The 24,442-nt window shown below is 34.9% G+C and overlaps 2 protein-coding genes across 4 annotated transcripts in view; both read left to right on the top strand.

Annotated features, from left to right (window-relative positions):
• Nucleotides 1-10,145: 10,145 nt before the first annotated feature.
• Nucleotides 10,146-24,442, top strand: part of Dve (SATB1_N and homeodomain domain-containing protein dve) — a 58,459-nt gene continuing 44,162 nt past the window's right edge. For 2 of the 3 annotated variants that reach the window (XM_072001730.1, XM_072001729.1), the window contains exons 1-3: nucleotides 10,146-11,480; nucleotides 15,028-15,137; nucleotides 21,380-21,650. In XM_072001730.1, coding sequence (XP_071857831.1) covers nucleotides 11,444-11,480; nucleotides 15,028-15,137; nucleotides 21,380-21,650 — 418 coding nt within the window. In that variant the 5' untranslated portion in view covers nucleotides 10,146-11,443. The remainder of the gene's footprint in view (nucleotides 11,481-15,027; nucleotides 15,138-21,379; nucleotides 21,651-24,442) is intronic. The other variant, XM_072001731.1, reaches the window with a different exon arrangement.
• LOC139986416 (probable hydroxyacid-oxoacid transhydrogenase, mitochondrial) overlaps nucleotides 13,155-24,442 on the top strand; it is a 163,021-nt gene continuing 151,733 nt past the window's right edge. The window contains exon 1 of the mRNA XM_072001734.1: nucleotides 13,155-13,162. The gene's annotated coding sequence lies outside the window, so the exon portion shown is untranslated. The remainder of the gene's footprint in view (nucleotides 13,163-24,442) is intronic.

The raw sequence follows: 24,442 nt of genomic DNA, 5'->3' as shown, positions 1-24,442 counted from the left end.
CGTTTTCGCGCACCTAGCCTTGTTAGATTAATTAGAAAGAACGATCTTGAAGAGTGGCGAAACGGTAGATAAGTGCAGCCGGTTGAGCGTAGCAGAAACGCGGAAGGGTGATGTTCGGGAGGGGGTGAAACGAACAGGCCACGAAAGCGCGAGCGCCGCGAAAGGGATGGGAACTAGCTCGCATAATATACTCGTCGCGGCATAATAATTCAGAAATTTGCATGTACGCGGGCTAACTCCTCAAGTAGGTTATCTATGCTGAAAGTTTTCTTCGTGATATATAACGCATCCACGGTCGAGTAGCGGGAGAGAAGCCGCGTCTACATCGCCTTACGTCCACGCCGTTGAGGGGGTTAGAGACGAGGTTTCGGAAGCGAACTTGCCTAACTAGGCGCAGGTACCGCGAAATATACGTTATACCAACGGGACATTATCTTTTCGAATTTGAATTACCGATTCCGCGCTTCCCTTCTCGTGGTTAATGCTGTCACTTATAGGAAATTTATACGCGAGCTATACTTACGTTGTTAGGATCACCAAATTATATCCTTGATATTTTATATGAATGACATTTCATTTAGAGTGAAATTCTGTTATATTTTAGAGGGAAAATTAGTCTTTATATGAATACTTCGACGCAAACTTTACGAATCCAGCTATATGATCGATAATTTTATCTTAAACTGAAGGAACACAATTTTTTTGTTTCTCGTTAAAACTTATATGACCTACCCTTTTGTTATAATAATAAAAATTCATAGTAATTGCTTTCATTAATCGCTCGGTTACGAGAACGTTTGTTATCGTTGTCGTTATCTTGGTTGCCACAAAAATAAACATAAACGATTCGTTTAAAATTTGGAAATTTTCTAAAAGGCTATAGCATCTTCACCCCTTTCTCGCAATTTCTCGAACTTTCCCAGCTCCGATTAGTCTACAGTTATCGCTTAAGCAGCTTGATGTCGAATACCACACGAGTAAACCCCATTCACTAGATTTACACCCCCAAATCTCTTCCAAACTACGCACCTCAATGTCGTAAAAGGGACATCGTCGGTGTCCTGTAGCAAGTATGTCCCTTCCACTGTTCCAAACCTAATCCAAATTTCAAAACCTCATATTAGCCTTTGAGGCGATCGCGCATCCTCCGCTCCCTCAGTCTATCGCATGATGTTTCCGTTTCACGTATTCGTACATTTTCCAGATAATATTATACTTTCCCGATAGTCGTATGCAACGAGGGTGAATCTCCTCTTTCCTATTACGGTGTATTATACCTACAGATTTCTGACAAACTACGAATATATCTACCCATCTCCGCTTCCTTTCTCTCTGTTTCTCTCTCGTTTACTCCATCTTCTCGTTCGTGCTGCTGGTAACGTTTTCACCCTCAAAGGACCTGCTCGACATAGTCAGAGGATTACGATGTACAACTCTATGTCGAGTTAGAATTTGGTGACACGAAGATGAGTATGTATATGGGAGTTTATTGAATGAAGCTGTATTAAATTCAGTATCATTTCAGGCCGACAAGGAGATAAAGGAACTCAAGGAAAGAGCATGGAAGCTGATTACATTTAGATCGAATTTATAGTTATGCTGGGAAAAACTATCGTAATTCATTAGCAGCCTCGTTGTTGATTCGTAGAGAGATTTTAACAAATCTTAAAAATAAAAAATCGAGAAGTATTTTTGTTCGACGATAATTGTAATGTTAATGCGTAGCAATTATATTCGTATTGATCGTCAACTATTATTGTTTATCTGTAAATTACCTCAAGTTAGGATTTTATTTGGAAGAGATTTGAGATCGATCAAACTAATTTATAGAAGCAATTTTGATATAAGAATATAATCTTTAGATCAATAAATATAATTTTTGTGCTGCTTTTACATATTCTGTATATTATTACATTAATAATAAAATCGCTTATAGGTATCACATAGATATGATTACGTTTGTATATTTATTTTTCACGTGTGTTATTGCTTTCATCGATTATAACGTAGCTAGTGATTCTTTAAAATGTCCGGTTATGATATAAATTATACGGTTATTTTGTGAATTCCGGATTAAAAGGAATAATTAAGCCTGAAAGAGATTTAATTCTTTTATTATAATTATTACCCATATTTAGTGCTCATCATGCTCTATCTTTACATTTTCATATAAAATTTATTATATTAATCTTCTGTAACGATATTATACATTCCGGTAATATTTAGATTTATAGTACATACGCAATAAAAATTAACTAAATATATACAATGCACGATTCTATGATATACAAACGTTGTTCGAGTAATACAATTATATGTATACTCCACAGATACTTAAAATGTGTCCAGACTCTTGCTTATTTTCAACAAGGTGTATTTTAATTACAAAATTAATTAACATATATCATTAATATATTTTTGATAAATATTCACAAACTGATGACTCCATATGAAACGTAGTAAACGCTGCTTCTAATTATTATTAATCTACCAAGTACACTGGTGAAAGTAACGAAGTTATTCCTTGTTCACTAATAATTAATAAATCCTTGTATCAGTCTCATGAACCAACCAAATTGTTTATTCCAATTATTTTGTTACGCTAAACTATTCTTATTATTTACATTTCGATGCAGTTCCTTCGATCTATCTAATAACGTTCTCAAATATATTAGCGTTAAAGAAACTGCACCCCTTAGGTTCGTGCGACAGCACAGTCACATAGGAAAAGGACGATTACGCTCGATGGAGCGGCAAAAAGATCCGTACCGATGACACGAAATATTTTTCGCGGGCTCCCATGGCGTTCTGTTCCGGCAGGAGATCCTTTTTACACGCGCGGAAACGCGACCGCTTTTATGTGAGTTAACGCACCGACGCTCGTAGATCCATAACGTAACCCCTCCGACCCTCGTAAACCAGAATTTATTAACACTTCGAACGATGGGGGAGATTTGCTAAATGGTTTTCAATTTGTACCTTAACGCATCCAGACCACATGCTCGACAGATTTCGCGGCATATCGCGTACGTACTTCTGAAAAGAACTGTATATTTCTTTTCTTATTTCAGATATTATTCTAACCAGTTCTTCTTTATCGCTTACGCGTCTCGAGCATCGACTACGAAATTTAAATTCGACGGCTACTTCCATTTTATTGCCAATCCTGGTAATTGAATGAGAGAGAAAGTAAATCAATGAACGCTTCGATACTTTGGCTATGTATTTCTTATATTTCCCCTTTTTCTGCTTTTTTGTTGTTTAAATACGCGATTCTCTACTTGTAGGTGAATTTTTTATCGAATTTAAATTAATGTCGATATTTTGATTATCGTCTCCTATTTCTCGCATTTACTTTCCAACTATCTCTCTTGAGTAAACGAGTACGTAAGGCCTTGGAGAAACTTTTGTGCAGTTACGCAGATTTACGAACTGCTATATTTCAGAAGATAAACATAAGAAATTTTCACTTTTCCGGACGAAAAGTTCATTTCCTTTTGTTTTCATTATCAACGACAGATCCAGTGACTACCACTACAAAATTTGAGAAATAAAATATCCGGTTGAACTGTTTTAAATAATATTTCGTAATATACGTATATAAATCTTCGAAGAGAACCAATATTCGTATGTATATGCGATTCATCAATGTGAAAGCTACTTCGAACCAGCGTATTAAGAGTCTATCGGTAAATTAAAAGCGCTGTTTATCCCTACCAGCTTCCGCGGTTTCTTCGTTAAACGTTCCGAGAAAAGTTACAGGAGGATGAAAAATACAGGATGGAGTGTGCTAAACGACCTCGCCCTCGCGGATATTGGCATGCATCGCGCAGAACGCTCGTAATTTTCTTGGTAAGCTTCGACAAATTAGCCCCGGGCATACGTTACCCTCGCTTTAGTTGTCCTCCGTGGTTCGCTTGGCTCCACCTAACAGCCCCTCCGTTGCTCCTAAAAAGTCAGATTTCCTCGAGCAAACGGGCAAGCTTCTATTTTTTTCCACTTTTTCCAGCGATAGCGTGTGTCCAAACACGCGTACAAGCGTGTATATCCGCCGGTACACGGATGCAGAGTTTGACGAGTATAGGAAAAGAGAGCCGAGGAAAGGGGAAAGCTTGCCGGTTTGGAAAAACTCCAAGAGGAAAGAGCGGCGCTTCGCGTCGCGTCGTATCAGGGGTGGCTTCCAAGAGGAACTATCCTCCGCTCAGAGGGATGAGAGGGACGGGTTGCCGGTTCGAAGGGAAAGCTACTCTCTTGGTGCTGGAAGGCGTGAGTCGCAAAAGCTCCGCCTGCAAGCTTCGTGGAACACGCCCCGCCGGCGTAGCTTTACCACCCACCGTGGCGATCCTGGAAAATAGTCGGACCAGCCGTGTCACCGGCGAGGCTTCGACCGGTAACCCCTCCACGGTTAAACGGGAACCGTAGTCCTTCCATCCGTGATCCATCCCCTGCTTCTCGTTTTTTCGTTTCCTTTCCTCCACCTCCTCCTCCTCGTCCTCATCTTCCTCGCCTCCCCCATCATGCCGTCTCTCTTCCTTCTATTTCTCCTCGTTTCCCTTCCCCGACCTCCTCTTTCTCCGGTCTCCACCCTTCGAGTTTCAACTTCGGTCCGCTTTGCACACAGATTGCATCCGTGGCATCCGCGGATGCAATCATTACCTCGCTACCGGTCCTTGCTCCTTTTACAAGGAAGACGCTCAATCTATATACGGCCAGACTGGTTAGTTTGTACCCGTTCGTGTGCACGTGTGTGTCGTTTGCATGGGGATGGCTGGTCGGAAGAGTGCATCGTTCAGGCAGGGGTTGGAGAAGTTTGAGGTAAAGCCTCGTAGATGCTTTATTGGCTTCACCGTTGCGATAAGGAGCGCTGGGTTACCATGGGAAATAGTAATATAGGGAAAAGCGTCGCGAAACTGGATTCGAAATTGGCAGCGAGCGAATTCGTTCTTTTACGTTTCGCTAGAAATTTATTGGTGATCGTGCTATTTAAATGTCACCGGCGCTTTTCCGGCTACATATAGTGAAATTATACTGTCGATAGAAAAAAGAATTTTCTACCCTTGAATCTGTAAACGGCATCTCGATTTTAAGCGAGCGTCTAAAATACAATTAATCGTTAAACGTCACTGGAAAAGATCGAAGGAAAATTTGCACCTTTTAAGATGCATTTCATTAAAAAAAAAGGAGAGTCGTTTCTTTGTTTGAAGGTAAAATTGTTTGCGCTTAAAGCAATGTTCAGGAAACTGTATAAAGAAACAATATTCGCATATTCGATACATGATAAACACGATTTCTTTTAAACAGTATTCTGCTTAGAATGAGAAATCATCGAATACGTTGGTCATAAGATAATTATATTAATCGTTTTATTCCACATTGTTTATCAGTACTAAAAGAAATATGAAGAAATTCTCTATATCGCAAGGATGTATTCTCTGGATAATTTGAAAAATATATGGCTTTAATGGACAAATTGTTTCAATAATGCTAAAAAAATCAGTAAACGATCCAATTTAACTGAAATAAGGAAAAGTAAGATAAAATTGCGTAGCTGATATAATTTTTCCGTTAACGAGAAATCAGAGTGCGAAAGAAAGTTTAGGTAAAAGAGGTATTCTTTTAAAAAATGATTGAACTAGATGAAAAGAAAATTTCTCAAACATAAATTCTCGGCTCTGCTGTACGACTAGAGTACAATACAATCGGAGGTACTCTCATTTTTTTTTCAAACTACGTATTTAAACGACAAAGTTTAATAATACCAAAATCTTTTTTAATCGTGATAGCATTTTCTTATGATGCCTTGAGCAAGTGCATTCTATCGTTACTTGTTCATAGCAACTAGCTAATATTTTCAAGTTAATCAAAAACAATGACAAATTATTGAGAATATCGATTTCCAGTGAAAAATACCGTAGATTAAGCATTTTCTTGATACGAAAATCCAGCTTTTATTTCAGCTTACCTGATTGACGTATGGAATTGGATTTGAAAAGTGTAGAATGTTGTATCACTGAATGAAATCTCCTGATTTCCTCAATCTGTCACCAGGAATTTGCCTGGAAGATTTTCGGCTGGCTTCAGCCAACATGTGGTAAGATACACGAGACCATACTACGTATACAGACAAATTCACAACGCGTTTCCATTATCTTATTTCGACCTGAAATACGTAACTGCGTGTCTATATTTCGCAATAACAAAAAGCATAAAATTTCAACGAATCGAAAATATCTACACCGAAGAACTTCATCCTGCGTGTTCAAGCACAGATTATCACTGTAATTATCGATCGAATATTTTAAATACTATATTTTTATTCGTATGAAGTTTTAACAGGTAATTCCGTTAAGTTGAAAGTAAACTGGAGTGGCAAGAAGGAAAAGAGAAACAATGAAAACACCGTTGAAATAGCATGGAACGTTGAATGGCAGATGTTACGTGAATAATGGATTAACAGGCGAGCACTCCCCTTAATCCCGAGATTATCTATTCTAATACCGTGGCGCGATCGGAGCTTGGCCGAGATTAAGCTGACCGATCTGACTGATGAACTTTTTCTTCATTCGCATAAATCGAATATCGTATATCGATATCAATAACTTCTCTCGCAATCTGGGTTAAACGACTTTTGCTGTTTCATTTAACTGAATATAAAGTATGTATCCCGATGTGCGCATTCAACGCGTCATTTGATAAATGGGACAACTTTATAAATGAAAGCAGAAATAACACCGAATTTAAATAGTAAAAAAAAAAAAAAGAAACGGTATACTTAAAATATTTTAAACGGTGATCATTATTATAGTCGATGCACCGGAAACCGGAACTGATACGGAACGTCGCGGTAGATATAAGCAATCTATTATTCCATGTAATCTGTTACAAATGTTGAACAATCATAACGAAACTCGTTCCGAGATTTTTTAAAAATAGATTTTCAGTTATCTTTTGGTCTTTATTTGGTCTTAATTTCTGTGTTCAGTAATTGATACCCTGTTTTCATTTTTATGGATTAATTCAGAATTAATTGCGAAAGATACTTGCACATTGCGCTAAGACCCTTATTTTCATACACCTTTGATACAATGATAAATGTTTTAATTTTTCTGACGGTCATTCTATTGAAAACGCATTCCATTATTCATTCATTAATTTCCAGTGTTTTTCACACACAAGTCTATTTGTTATCTTATTTCGTTATATTATTCGCAATGTCTTTATGTGCGAAACTCAATGAACATTTCTACTTGAATTGCGTGTATGTGAAACCATATATGAGTCATATACGAATGTAACAATTTATGTTCGTGTAGGAGAATATGCAAGAACAGCGAGAAGCACCGAAATTTCACAGATATGTTAGCCACGAATAACGTTATTACTTATTCGTCGTCGCTTATGCTTGCTACAAATTAATTCTCTCGAATCGTATAATCTGAAGCCAAAATCAACGCAAGTATCGTCCATGATGTATGTCCCTTGAGTGTTAGCCCCTTTGATCTAACGTTATCTTTGTTCTTACACTCAAATATGATTTGGTAAATTATAAAATTTTATCAAAATAGAGATTTTATTGACGCGAATTAATACGAACATATCGGAATAGCGAAAAGCCAATATTAGTTACTCGACTAAATCAAATGAATAAAATCTATAGGATTATTTTATACAAAAATGTAAAGAGTTTAAATGATGCGATAATTTCAAAGGAATTATCGAACGAATAACGTGTTATCACATTTTAACGCTAGAAATAATCATGTACCATTATAATTTTTGTGAGAGAACTTCAATTGAGCGAATTCTGTCGCTGATAATATATTTCGATATCCATTTATGTTCTTTAACATTTTAAACACCCACTTCGAGATGAACAATATTAATATATCATTTATTTTTCATAAATAGAGGTATTATGCTTATTCATGGATAAACATCAAAATTTTATCTAAATTGCATTTAGCGACACTCATTTTGTATTTTATAGGTATAGTATAAATTATTATTTTTATAATTCGTTATCTGTTGATTAAAAGGCAGTGAGATTATGAAATATACGTGATATGAGTTAAATATGAATTCAGTTCTGTTAAATTTCATATAAAACTAAAATTATCCATTAACGTCAATTTTAAACTATTCCTTAATGCTTACATACGTTTGTACTGTTATTGTTAAATTGAAAATTAGTTCCATATTGGCTTATCATGATAGATTTATCATAATAATTTAACCGCATTATAAAACCACAATATGAGCAACAAAATTTAATTTTTTAATATAAGATTTTTCAGCTATACAGATCTTTAAACGTTGCTGTACTTTTACTGTCAAACTCAACTTACAAAATTCTCTGAACTTGAAATCATGAACTGTAAATACCATTAAAAATACTAAAGCATTTTCTTTTAATTGGGAGTTTAGAATCGCATCAATATCTTGGCTATTAACTGTTACTTAGTAGTTAGTATTGTATACTATAAGTTTAATTCATACTGCCTATTTACTAAGTAATTTCTATATTCTATATTGTGTATAAAATATAAAACATAGAAGAGGACTTTTATCAAGGAATACATAATAATAATGTGTAGATATTACAAATACAATCAGTATATTCTATCCTTTATAATTTGGTTTTACACTGAGAATTTTCCATTCTATAAATAATTAAATTTTCTAAACGAATACTTCTTAGTTAAATTTGGTTCATTATTAAAACAGTGACATTAATTATAATAAGCGCTACGAAGTATTTCCCTCGATTTATTACGACAGAAATATAATACATTATTTATGTATGAGATATTATATACTTTTAGTTTGTCTGAAAATAATATAAATCAGTTTATAGATTCGTATACACAATTAAATAATATAATAAAAAGAAAAGCACTCCTTTATAAAGTATTTCTATAATTTTGTCGGTTAAAAATAACATTAATATTACGATACATGAACGTTGAAAGTAAGATTAAAATTATAGATAAAACAATTTTTAAGAGAAACATTGAGACATGCTCGTCTCGACAGAAATATCAAAATACTTGTTTATTCTGAAGTTGAAAATAAAGAGCGTATATAAATAAATATTCTATCGTACGTAAATATTTCATTGTACGTTTCTTTTTATCTTGCTGCATTTGAATTTCCCCGGATATTAAGAAGTTGCTATTATTAGAAAATTCACAGCCAATATCAAAAAGTATGTCAAGCTTAAACTCTTTCCGCGAAATGTTTTTGCCGAAGCAGAACGTGAATAAAAGGCAAAGAAAACTGACGCAACTGTATGAATACAGAAAGATGAGAAACGCCTTAGCGCAGGAGAACAAACCCATAGCCGAGGAAACAAGTTAGAAGGGGCAGGATCGAAATCTGCGTAAGAGATCTTAATTCTCCGTCTTCCAGCCCCTGGTCTGCGATGCCCACGACGAGATGCTTCGCACAGCGTGTTGCAGGTACACAGGTGCAACGGTGTACGTGCATCTTATCTCTAGACACACCCCCGGACAGAAAGTGGTACAGCTAAGAAGAGCGGGGTATATGGGAAAACTAGCTCCCGGACCAGAGAAGTGGGAGTCGAATTATAGCGAAGGAGAGAGACGGAATGAGGAGAGGAGGGATCAGAAGAGAAAGAAAGGAAACTAACAACATCAGGGGGGAAAGAGAAAGAGAAAAGCAGATATAAGTAGACACAAGGTGAAAGGGGTGAATAAGGTGAAGCAGGAAAGAGTAGAGGAGACATGGAAAGAAAAGCAAAGAGAATCGAAAGACCAGGAAACTTTAAACGAAAACTTGAAAGAGAAGAAGATGAAAGGACGACGAAAGATAAAAAAGGGTAAGATCGTGCGGATGAGCAAAAGACAAGGATAGAGGATATGACGAATCACAGGAGAGAAAAAGAAAAAAATGAAAGAAAGATGGAGTGAAAAAAGAGAGTGGGGAGGGGGGAGGAGAGGAGGAGAGGAGGAAAGAGAGAAGCGGAGAAACTGCACGGATGAGGAAGGTAGTTCCGGAGGGTTTGAGGGTGAACCATCCAAGTGAGGACCAGGATAGTGCTCGACGGTGGGCGATGGTAGCTGGCGAGGTGGTGGGGTAATAGCGACGGCGGGTAGGGCGTCGTAGGGGCAGAACCAGCGCCGCGACGCTTCGGCACGCACAGTCGCGGCTCGAACGCCGTCCCATGCGAACGTGTTATTCTCGCGGTTCGTGTATTCTTTTTCAGCATCGTGTATAATATTCACGACCTGTTCACATTCAGATCGGGATTTTTAAAGAACATGATCGAGATACATATTACGAAAATCTTTCGATCCACATTTCGTCCCGAAGATGGATTTTCTTTCAAGATCGATGAAAATCAACGTTAAGTTTCTGAAAACATGACTGAGAATAGTGTTCATTGACGATGTCGTACGATTAATAACTGTGAGACCGTTTTAAGATTAAATCTGTTATCGATCGTTCGGAGTGATTTTGACGATGACATTGAAGCTTTTCAAGCTTGATCAGAGTTAATCGATCAAGACCGATTTTCAACTGAAACGTCATACGATTGGCCGATCGAAAATCAATTTGATTTAGTGACACTTTTGCAATTTACTTAACCAACAGTACATGTTTTAAACTCTCTTTAAAGACTGAAATATTCCTGGAGTGTTTTGCAAACAATTTTTACCAGTGTATATATTATTTATTGACATAGTGTTTCTATTTGAACGTATAGTGAACTTTAGCTCCAAAAAATCAAATGCTATCGTATGTATCGAAAGAAACTGAAATTTAATATTCGATCGGTTTAACATTCTTAGTGTAAAGTCACGTTCCATACATGCGCTGTTTTCATTGAGTTTCGAGATACTGTCGCATCATTCCGCAAACACGTGTGTGCAAAACCATTTTTTCTCAATCTAGTCATATGTGCGCGCGGTCGACGCCGTTATTGATCCAGTGATTAAATCAATTTTACTATTTGATGATAATAATGTAATGTATTCTTAATGATCAATAACGTCGCGATAAAAAAAACTTCTACCATGAGGATATAATCGAACGTACGTAGTTACGGTTAATGAGATTTGAAGCAAAGTGTATGTCCTATATTAGAGTGTGTATCTTGTGTATAGTATTGTGTATGTTAAAAAATTGACATTAGGAGACGTAGAATAATTAAGGACGTTCGAAATATGAATAGACGCGGTTGTGACTTTACAAAAAATTTGTATTTGCATGGTGAGTAGCGAAAAGGTGTAGCGATTTTGGGTCTTATTCGTTAATAAATTTCATGAACTAAGGACAAACATTAATCAGTGAAAATAATCGAAGCAATAAATGTCAGTGTAAAATAAAAAATGGCGGCGACTTCCGAGTCCCAGGATAATTATTGAGGAACTCTTTACGAGGGAATGGATTTTCAGAGCGCTATGGACACGTTTGTAGAGGCATGGATGGCTGCAAATACGAAAACAGATCAAGTACAGGTAAATCATATATGTATCGTTAATAATTAAAAGCAAATGATTATTCAAACATCCCTTTTGCTTCTGATATTCATATCGAAGAAGTGATATCCCGATTTTGGCATCCGTGAATAACATCATTGAAAAGTAACCCCTTCTAACATTACACAGCCAATTGGCCACCCTAGCAATTTCTGCCCTCTCGGAGCACTTCAACTTGCCACCAAGCTAATTCCCCGATATCAATTTGCCACTTTTCGTTAGATCTTAGAATAGCGAGTTTACTTGGATACAAGAGAAAGTATTTTAAATATCAATTTTTATATTAAATAGATATAAAAAAGTATAAAAGATCAATTTTATTATATAATGCACGAGACGAATTTATATAGATATATTAATCATAAGCTGGCAATAATTACGAGTTAAGTAGTTAAGTTAATTGAATAGTTAGTTGTACAAGTTAGTTGTCTTAACATATCCCAAGAAAATTGCAAGTTAATCACCGATTATAATATTAACAGGTCAGTTCTCAAAAATATAATACCTACCTAGAATATGTGTCACATCGGAGATAGTAATTATTAAAAAATCATACCGCGGTAAATGAATAAGAAATAACTTCAATTGAATCCGAGAATAATCTCCAACATTTAGAAACATCAAATTCTTTTAACAGATAATCAATGAATTATATATTGCCTTTAATAAATTCAAGACGATTAAAAGATTTAATGCTATCTTGTCTTGCAATTTACTGATTATTCTAAAATTATTGAACATAAGATAATTTACGAAGAAACAATTACGGGTACCACGAAATGCGTCGAGGAAAATAAAAGATTCAATTTGACGATTACGAATTATGTCGAGTACAGCAAGTGCTACAGAAAATGGAATTAAAAACTTCATATGTACTTAGATAATATTGGTTAACCAGATCGTTATATATGGCCCTCCGTAGTAATCTCTTAAGCAGAAGAAGTCGAGTGAGGTAGACAAAAGTGTCAAGTATGTATATAGATTCGGCGCTCTAAAATTTCAGAAAGGCAACCGGAGCGGTGCTAAAGGTGGTAGAGATGGTAGAAAGGGTTGTCAGATAATCCTTGGTAAAACCGCGGGTCGTATGTGTTGCGTGGATGGCCATACGTACGTTTACACGTGTACGTACGGGGGGTCACGGGTTCTGACCACGATACGGATGTGCCCCTGCCTTCTTCCTGTGCTACGACCACGTCCACGTTCTGGCATTCAATGCAATAAGACCGCATCTCCATTGACCAGTCGATCTCTCGATCGTCAGAAACTTCTGATTTTTATTTCTGACCTAGATATTCGAACGTTATTCCGATCTCGGTGTACCAACATCTTGCTGTCTTAAAAAAAACCCTATCGTCTTCGTGGTACGTTCCACTTTGTTTATAAACGTTAAGGATAACAAAATTCTTCGTGAAATAATATTTAATCTGACAACGAATGTTATTGTTTTTATACTGCAACGATCTTATCATTGTAACGTCAATGGATATCCGAAAATTTCCGAGACACGGAAGTTCAATGCGCTCGTCATATGCATGTACTAATCATATACTTTTTCTAACTGTTACTTCTAATGCGTGTTCTCAATGTGTTTCACTTTGTAGATAGAGATTAGATGGAGCAGGAAATAGTTCGAAAAATATTCTTTGGATTTCTTCTCAGTCGTTCGAGTTCTGAGTGCACCTGCACGTATAAAAACGCGACTAAACTTGGTGCGTGAGAAACGACAAAATCAAAGATAATCCGGTAACGCCTGTTACTTCGATTTGTCAGGGAATCGAGAGATTTCCTTTTTTAGGAGTGTTGCACCTTGTCAAGATTACGCATAATGCAATCCATATTTTTCTTCAACAAACACAAGAACAATATTCCGTGAGGGATTCGGTAGTATTATATGGGGTTTGTTGGACATCCAAATCGGCCCCTCCCTTGCTATTCTCTGAAGTGTAACAGGCATTTACCTTCCGCTCTTAAAAATTGAGGGGAAAATGTAGGGGAAGCAATCCTACGCGTCATAGTGACAAGTTCGTTTCGTATGCAAATAAATTTCGAGTTTTTCTCAACTGGTCAATACCAAAGTACCTGGTAATAAATATTAGTGTTACGTATTAGGTACATAAATGTCACGTACGTCAAACGTAAATTATCATATATCGTTACATTAGATTTTACGCGCAGAACATAGGAAAGATTTCGGAATAGGTAGATATTTTTATATTTTACGAAATTTGCTGACAGAAACTGTAGTATACTATATAATGTTCGATGGCGAACATAACGTGCTTTTATTGTTTCAACCAAAAGCTTTATTCATCTTAATTTCTATCGAGCAATATTAAGAACAATAACATTTTGAAAAAGAAATTGTTATAAAATAATAATTACGTACGTCAAACAATAATCAGAACAAAAGGTTATTAAATGGAATTGTAAAGGTATTCATTAAATCAGACCTTTCCTTAGATTAAATTCATTAGAAAAAATCTTGTGCAAAATAAATGACATAAATATTCCACACGTGATATTTAAATCATGAATTTCTTGCACAGGCAGCACGACGCGACGTTTTGTAATTTAAAGGACATCGTATGCTTTCTGTTAACATGGTAACCCAACGAGAGTTGGTAGCTTTCAAGATAACCGAAATACATATTCGGTGTTCCAAAATTCCAGTGGTGAAAAGCAGATTCCGGTAGTTGAAGATGCGTCCTTGTCGTATTGCGCGCAGGAGTATACCGTGTACGAACACCGAGGCCACGTGTGCACTCGAAAGTGCGTACATGTACGTCCGAGGATAGGTTCGAGGCACGCATGGTCACGGTATTTGACCACCCCAGCTACCGGAATGATTGTAATCCATCTATCCGGCCGCCGAAGCCGATACATCAAATGCACATAGAACTTTTCTCGTCCCTTTCCCTGACAGTTCCTCACCCAAGTTTTCTGTTCAGTTATCTTCAACATCGAACACGCTATGAATATCTTATTAATATTTATAGAAGTGTTGATACTTAGCCTTACATCGTACGTCATTTGTCTAGAAATGGTAACATTGATGATTTATTTCTGTAAGAAACGTTTATCACGTTTCCTCAGGTACATCGCGATCCGTTAAAAATGTCTAATCAACACACAATAATCAACGTATTCCTGTGGTAATACAATTTTATGCGATCACATCCGTTACAGGTACAGGTTACAGGTATATTACAATAAGTGTGACGTTTTTAAGGTTTAAATAGAAAATAAAATATCGTTCGTTATTTTCATTTAATAGGGAGAATTCTGCGTGAAAATAATAATATTTCGTGATCGTATATCTCTTACTTATCGTGTTATTAATCATAATAAATTATTGTAAATAATCCAATTCAATAGTACATAGGAAAGTTTGAATATTTAGAATTTTGATACACTCATAGCACGTGTTTTGATTTTATTGATTTCGTTCAGCGAACGACTGAAATGATACTCTTCCTGTTTCACGTAGTATTCTTTCTTTCTTTTTTTTTTTTTTTTTTTTTTTTAGAAATGACTAGAAGGCAGCGAACATCTGGTAGCGAAATGAGCAATTTACGTAACGTAGTCGTGGAAGCATCAATCCGTGGATTATCTACCGCGGGAAGAGGGCCAATTATTGTACGTGGATATCGGCCATCTGATATTTCGATAAGCCCGATTAGAATGTTGCACGATTAACGTAAACCACAGAGACATTTAATTCCATTCTATCGATATTGGATAAAAACAGATATTACATTGGTCGGTGTTATTCAATCTCTTGTCGGGAGGACATTTTTTAAGTGCTTTGCTTTTACGAAATTGCTTTCGTCAATCATCCAATGCTACTTATAAATTGGAGTTGAAAGATGAGATGTGATCGCTGATTTTGAGCTTGTACACGCTTACGCAGAATATTTAAAACGTAGAAAACCAGTTTACAGCGAGTCACCGACTTGTAAACTGGTTTTTTCGTTAATAAATACTAGAAGATTATATTGATAAAAGGAACATATCATTTAGAAACTGAATTAAATGTTTTATCTATCGAACGTTTTAAATGCATGAAATCTACAATTCGTGCAAAATGATACAAATTAAAATTGTTCCAATTAATCAATTAACGATCAAAAGCAAGTTACTTAATACGATTTTAATCTATCTTCCGCTCTAAGCAATACCTAAATTTCAAATTTGAAAACCTCCAGACAATTAAATTTAATAAACGCCACCGTCATAAATAAATTACAAGGTCGTATCTAGCGATGCTTTCTTGTATAATGAATTATCCGCATGAAGCGGCGTTACAAAAATATAAATTCAAATTCAAATAACAGATAGTATGCAAAAATAAAATAAATCGTGATCACCGTTTCGGATTTCGTTCGATGCTGGTGCACGTTATGAAGAATAGAAATCAGCATTCGTAAAGAAAGGAACCATTTAGACTTTATCAGATCAAATGCAAATGGGAATGGAGTCCTACTAAAATTATCCGGATAAGAAGAACAGAAGTTAAAATTTCAAGAAAATAATACGCGTGGAATACTGGATAATTTACGCGTTACGGATATGGTGGAAGAACACGAGCGGCAAGATTCAACACGAAAGACATCGCAAAATTTCTGATAGGAAGATGTATCAATTTAGAAGGTTATTGAAGCTGACGCAAGGAGTACTCCGAACTGGACCTATGTTCAATTGCCAAACATTGTAGGCCGACCATTTCTAGTTCGAACTTACGTAAGCTCGTTAGAAAGACGCGACACAAGTCTAGCCGCAAATAAATTCACGGAATTTCTGAGGCCTTTGATCGTCACAGGACCAGCCAACATTTTACATTGGTCGGCGATTAAGGTTATCGTCTTAACGGGAAACACTCTAGCAGGAAACGTTGTTGACGCGTATCTCTGTTACACCCGGTAGATAAGCTGATCCGCCGATAAACGATGCCGAACCGTTGTTTGCGATGCTGGCATTAATTCGTGATGATGTTGCATTTTGCATACAACAACCGAGTTTACTTTTTATTATTCGTTTAACTTTTTTCGGACTAACATTGATAGGCACTTCCTCTTTTATTAACAAGAGAAACAGCCACGAATTTGTTCGGTATAATTTGTGAATTCTTTGCTCCGCTCACAAATTATAGATTGTTATTTTCGCTTGCGAAGGATAAAATCGGTAGCCACGATAATCTAGAATTTATGGTTACATCAGTTATATGTAATATATGTAAGTATATATTTATATATATACATACGTAAGTAACTGCATAGAAAGACAAGGGGTAATTTAAGTAATTACTTAAGTCAAAGAAAAGAAAATTCTCTCTCATGCAGATTTAACATTGAATTCCTATCTTTAAAACTATAGCTGCGAAACTTAGGTACATACATAAGAGTACATTGATTCTGTTAAATTTGTCGTCGATTGAGACGACGATATTTAAATTTCGTTCGTATTTTAAACATCAATTTTTCTTTCTTTATCGAATTTTTGTAGATAATATTCAAGAAACCAATCAAATCAATTAAAATTAGGTAATCGAAAAGATAGTACAATTAAGAAACGGAATAGGTAAGCAGTGGAATTTACGTTGATTCGGAAATTGTTGGGATATACAAAGGAACATGAACGCACCTTTGCACAGTGAATGGTGCATCCCCTTTCGCGTCACGTCGAAGTTACCGCGATATCACTTGGGGCGTTAGCCGGATAAGCCGCTAACCCCATCCACCTGTTGCCTTTTCTTATGCGTTCCCGCTTACAGGCCCGCGTTCATCCTCATTCCTCGCGTAGAAACGAGCCAAGGAGCAGTCGTCCTCTTTCAATCCTCGCTCACCTCCGGACTTTGCCTTCCTCCCTCGTCCACTACTTTATACACCGGTGTCAGGCTTGTGCTCCTTTCCTCTCTTCGCCGCTTCCACGGTGTCTTCGTCAGTCTCTTTTCTTCTACGTTTTCCTTCTCCACCTCCTCCACCAGCACCGTCTGATTCTTTTGCTCCCGGTCTCTTTCTCTTTCCTTCTCTCCTGCAGTTCCTTTTCTCGCCACCTTGTACCCTCTTGCTCTCGCACCCAAGCCCGGGTCTTCAGCGGTCTGACGTGTTTTTTGCGAGTGCATACCTCGAAGCAGCTCCCGAAACAGTAGCTGGTACCCCGGTACAGTCCGGACCAGTGAAAAAATCAGCGACCCGAACTCGGTCCTCTCGTTGCCTATCCACCGATCAACGCCAACCGTCGAATATTTCTTCGATCATTTTCTTGCGATAGATTATTGCACCGAGATGATGGGATTTACACGAACTTAACGCTAACGTACCACATCACGTTATATTCGCTGTAGTTGTTTTCCCATTTTTTGTGGTCAATTCGTGCAGTCGATGTACAATAATACTGTGTAGTTTATAAACAGATACATTGAAACAAAATTTACAGCAAAATGTGTCCGCTTTGTTTATTCTATCGTCTTCGTGATAGGCGAATATGAAAAAAGAAAGGAAAAAAGAAACAGTAAGGAGTAAGTATACAATTTATTCTTGAAAGTGGAAGAAAATACCAACCTATAAAATATAAGATTTTATCATTTCCAATTATATGTAGAATACAAGAAAATCGAATTGCGCAAAATAACGTAAGATCATATTAAAAATGGTAGAAATGGTAGGATCAAGCCTACTACTGATTCAATATTGCTTATCGTACATCTTTATAAAGTTTCGATGATACAATCTGATTGAACTTTGAATCTATTAATTCGGCAGTAGCAAAAATCTATCTATAATGACCGTACAAAATTATTGTAATAGTTTATCAAAACGATATATCAAGTGAAAGGTGTGTATCTATATTTTAAAAAAAGTATTATCACGTATTTGACTCTAAGAATTGTTTAAGTAGCAAATTAGTAAATATCACGAATTGATTAAATGATTTTTTATTTCAAATAGATAGTTAAGTTTTGTACTTTTGTTCGTTTATTTCCTATGGATATTTTCTTCTTAGGAAACAATATACAATAGAATAAATATCTTAGGAAACGAGGCGTAATGAATTTATTTTCTGTAAACTTACCAGGATGAAACGCAAAGTTTATATCGAGAGTATTGTGTTATGTATAGGAAAATAATGTGAAGAACGTTGATTCGATATATTTGTAATAAATAAAACTTGGAAAATTTTTATAGCATATTATTATTACGTACAAAGACAATAAAATTTGCACATGGGACTAAATTATCAACCATTTATGTTACTATACAGACGCTATTTTACTTAACATTCGATATATTACAAAAACGTTATTAAGCAAATTAATGTTTTATAATGTAAACTAATTTTATTTATAGTTTATTTATAATTAAAGTTAAGATTTATTTATTATGAATTTTAGAAAATGATGTTGCAAAATTATACAGTATAAAATTTTGTTAAATTTGATAAATAGTAGATAATATTAACAATTTTGTAAGCAGAAAATGATTTTGTTGATTCATAAATTTTTACAGCCCCTCTCTTTCCAAAAAATAATTTTGAAGTTCATTCGTTTCTTACTTTATAAAAATATCACTGATTGATTATGATGATTTATATCATAAATTATAAAACACTCCATATATAACAAGTGTCTCTAAATATACTTACTGTATTTTTTTCCGAAATGTGCGCTCGCCTATCTAATCAAATTTGATTTAAGATCTTGATGCAACCAGTCTATTCAATATACTTCTACTTCAATTTAACTATATTTTTAGATAAAACTAGATGTCGATCATAATAAATTAAGTATTGTTTTATCACTTGTATTATTATATTGGAAGATGTATTTTTAATGTTTTAATTTGATTTTAATCATTATTAAATCTCTTACTATGTTAACACATTTGATCCAAAATCAATCCAAAATTAATTCAAAATTATTCGTACTGAATTTACTTATAATTCACAAAAATTACAAGAGATATAGGACAAACGAACATAACTAATTGTAAGTATTTACTACGGCTTCATGAACATTTTTCGTTATTTTTTCGATCGTTTTATTAGCATAGTAGGATAACGGCCAGTAAAAATTGAGAGTAAAATGCGTTGCGGATCGAGAAGATAATGACGATAGAGTATGAGAGGGTTAAACGGTTTCTTGGTCGATTTGGTCATGCAGTTCCTCGGAAACGTCATCGACGATCCAGTTTTCAGACAACGAAAACTGCCACGCGGTGCATTTCGCACTTCGGTCGTAGTGTAGGATTGTCGCATTCTGGGCCCACTTGACCCTCGTTGACATCGTGAACGGCTTAGCCGTTAGTGTTAAGTTCAGTTCACTCATACATAAATCTAAGTCCGCGCTTATGCCTTAGCAGACCGTTGTCGGAATTGAGCACGTGTTCAGATTTCATCGACGAGAACGCTTAGATCATCCGGCTCATTCGATACGACCAAATCGTCGCGGATTCGACTATGTTAAGAGTGTCGTCTCATCGGAATTAATGACGAAATTATTACGTTGTTCTCCTTATGTCTATTATTAAACCGCACAATTAATGCACAGCTTTCCCTGCGTCTACTTTATCTATCTTTACGTGTCCGCTAACGATTGTTGATGATCGTTTAAATTTATCACTTTATTTCCACGAAAATTACGTTTTACTTCTTATTATTAACACACACACACACGCACACACACAATTTTTTATTAACGCGTATGACCTCTCGCCTAAATTTTATATTAATTTATATTACTAATAATCATGAACTTAAAACGTTACAAATTCTCTTCGTTTGATAAGACGAGAGCGAGATTAAAATGTAATGTAATTGAGAAATCGCAACAGTGTTAAGGTTATATTACAATATATAAGGTATAAAGATAATTAAAGATTACTTTTTTACGATGTATAATAAATATTTTGCATTTTAATTCATAAGTATTTCACAGTTTTATATATTTGAAAGATTTGTTATTGCTGTTATCACCAGATATTTCAGAAAGAATAACATATAAAAGATAAATTACGCTATTATCACGAATCTTTATATATAAAATAAAAGCAAAAATATAATATATATTTTCTTATAATATAAATTTATCTTAAGAATATTTTAATTCAGTATTTCACGTACTTTAATCCATTTAATTATAACCATATCAGTAAGTAGACACGTCTATAAACTGAGAATTCGGAATTTTCAATGAAATTAATTTTAACGTAGTATGATAATCATAAACCGTAACTGTAATCCGTAATAATTGCAATCCAGTTATACACGATTTTTGAAAGCAAGATACGCACGTGATTCTTCGTGTAAAATGTATACAATTCCCTTTCCATTGTTTTACACGATTATTATATGTACAGTTCATGTATCTGACAGTTTTGAAGTGGAGGAAGAGGGGAAGGGCGGGGGTTATAAGAAATCTCATTATATTTGACAAAATAATAGTAATTAATGGTTTTTAAATATGCTCATGATTGGACGTCTTTCTGACCTATTAGTATTTCTAGTTTAGTATGTCATTCATAATATTGTTATTCACAGTTTACCAATACTTAAATTTAGGTATATGTATGTATTTTTGTATTAATAAATTCATCGTGAAATACTAACATATAAACTATCACTATTTTTGTTGATATTTGAATCTGTGGATATTTAATCATCAAATGTATAACAATTTTAACAAGTTTTTCTAATGTATTGTACGTACTCAACGAACAAGGATTTTTTGCAATTCAATGACATTGTATTATATTAACAACGAATGTATATTAACGATATGTACATATTGTCCGAAACTATACACGATAATTTTCTGAAAAATCTTGGGAATGATCCGACATAAGTAAATAATTAATTAGGAAGTTGAACTCTTTCGTTTACAGAGCCAAGCTTTGGCATTGACACACAAGACCTCGCCACCTTCGAGGCCGAGCAGTGTGTCCTCGTTACCGAGGAGTCCTCAGTCTCACCAGTCCCAACAGTCTCAGCCGCAGAGTACTACTCAGCTTCCGCCGGTGCATCCTCATCAATCGCAGACACCCCTAAGCACGCCCCAGACACCGTTTGCTGCGCACAATCAACACCCCAAGCAAGAAGCAAATACAAGCCCCAAACAGGAGGGATTCGATCTCAGCAAATCTACCTCCAGTACGGGTGAGCTTTACCATTTTTTCCATTTCTGTCATCTATCGTTCGATGATCGTCGATGGTCGAATTAAATCAAGTAAATTGCTCCATAGTGATTTCTGACAAACAACTGAAATAAGATCGGGAGAATTTTATTACAAGTAATTTGATACTGTCGGGTAAAACCGCTTATTCATAAAATACTAGAATTAATATTTAAATGATATAATATATTCAATATGATAAAGATATTATGTATCATACCTTATGACACCGTGCCGTGTATACAATACAATAAAATATATATCGTATTTTATAAAACACTTGCATTTACTTTGTACTATGCAAGCTGTTTATAACAAACGACATTGTAAAGCTTATTAATTAATTTTACGAAATTATAATGAAAAATTTTAGCGTAGTTCTTTCATACTATAATCGAATTTACTAATTATTTTGATCACTATAATCATCATTATACTATCGATCATTATTTTGATCGATATAAAATTTTAAGTCCATGAAAGTATTAGGGCATAGGTTCCAAGTTGCATGATTCAAAAAAAAAAGAAGAAAAAAAAGAAAAAGCAGAACATCATCGCAACGTTTTATTCGCAGTTATTTTTTAATCAATCTACATTATTCAATTCTATTTTCTGACACTGTGGTTACAAAAGAATTTGCTCGAGGAGTTGCTTAATATTTATTTATTTCATCACTGTTTTCTTTTCTACCAAACTGCTATAATCTATTAAGTTTGAAAAAATTGAAATGTTTACAAGGGTAGCGTTTATTTTACATCATAGCGATTCTCTATCTGATTTGTCTAATGCCTTGTAAAAGATATGTAAGTTACTTTATTTGTGTTTTCCGATAATGTTGTATTTACACAAATTTTATGTATTATTTTACTACTTGGTGCTTCAAAAACTAGCAAAGTTATTCAATTTTTTTTTTCGTTTTAATTTCTGTTTTGTCTCGCTTATTTATTTATCCTTCTTAACTATAGTTTCATCCAAAATCACACTGAATAGCTCATGTGTTATTTTCTTGGACGTACATCACCTTCATAGTATTGGATCGAATAAAAACGACTTCTATATGTTTACATCGTGAACCTTGGTCTAGACTATCAGTGTCGATGATGCCACCAAACTATCCTTCGCCACATATTAAGTTATTCTTTAATAGTAATTGATGCGCTTAAAATACGTTCGTTTAAGAAAATACCTATTTGAAACGATTTGATTTAATATAAAAGATAAAAGTTTCCAATTAAAGATATTTATTCTACATTGAAAACTGAAAAAGTTCTCAAATTATTATTTCTTATTAATCGATTATTTCTAATCTACTTTACTGTGTGCTACATAGGATGTTAATATTATATTATTATTATATATGCACTTTTTATTTATCTATATTAACTATTATTAATATACTATATGTAAATTTTACATAATATTATCGTATATTATACATATAAGAATGAATATGAATATATATGTATATATAGGTACATGTTGCGTAGAATGGAATATATGTATAAACAAAAAATCTTTTTTATGAAATGCGTGAAATGGAATACTACCATGATACTTTCACTGGTAATTAATGAACATTAATAATAAAAATAACAAAAGTTACCCTGCATATATATGGCAAAGTATTTAATAAAATTATTAACGAAACATTCTGCAATTGCAGAAGGACGTAAACGTATATTAAATTTTGCATAACGATGCGTCCCTATTTTTAAAAGAAGCGTTTTTTTTGTCAGGTTTTACATTTGATTTTCATGATATCAAATTTTTCTAGCCATATAAAAGCACTACTAAATGATAGGAAGTGTAATATAGGTACTTGGAATTAATTAATTAGTGTGTAAATGCTATGATAAATATCTACAACGGTGTTTTAACACTTCTTGTATTCACTGTATATGCACACGCGATTGTTTTAGTTTTTTAATTCTACCAAACTTTACTATACTATAAGCGCATCTCTTTTTAATTTACGTACAATTTTGATGCCTTAATTGGTTCATTTTGTGTTGCACTGATTGGTTGTTTTTTAGTTTAGCGTAATGATCATTGTAATCGTCCAATTAATCCCGCGTCTTTTCAAACAATAAAAATAACCCGGTAATACTGTTCGAGGAATAGTGGAACCGTTAACCATCGCAATGTACAAGTTAAAGAACTTGGATTCCGTGTTCGTAGAGCAAGTTTCCATCGAGAATGACGAACAGCTCGTGTGCGTAGACGATGGAGGTCGCTCGAAGGGGTCGTTAAAGCTCGTAAACGAGATAGACTATCGGCGGAATTTCCTTGATCCTCGATAATGCAGTGGAAACAATTTGCACGCGTCCGTTTGCCGGAGCGAACGAAAACCGGAGTCCACGCTTGGCTTCGAGACGTATCGATCCCCTTTGACAAGTGTTTCAACGCGTTCCTTAAATAGCAACATGGATCTAGAATATATCTATTTATTTGCTAACGTAAAAAAAGAAAGAAAAAAAGAAGAGAGGAGAATAAAAGCAAATTAAAAAATTCTTTCGTTTAAATTAGTTAAATTAGTTTCTTTAAAATACTACTCGTAATAATTACCATCAATCTGTATCTCTTTTTTCTCTCGAACCGTTAATACGATAATACACTGTTACGTTTAACCATTTAAAAAGCTAGAAAGTTTAGAAGATAGTTTACGGGACATATTCGAATGTTTTTGAAAGATATATCCCAGTGGAATTCCCATGATCGTGACTTTGGGTAAGAAAACGGTGATCGTTGAAATATAGGGAGCGGAAAAGTACATAT

This window comes from Bombus fervidus, chromosome 4 (genome assembly GCF_041682495.2).
Source record: "Bombus fervidus isolate BK054 chromosome 4, iyBomFerv1, whole genome shotgun sequence".
In the NCBI taxonomy this organism is placed as follows: Eukaryota; Metazoa; Arthropoda; class Insecta; order Hymenoptera; family Apidae; genus Bombus; species Bombus fervidus.
This window is presented reverse-complemented; position numbering and strand designations above follow the sequence as displayed.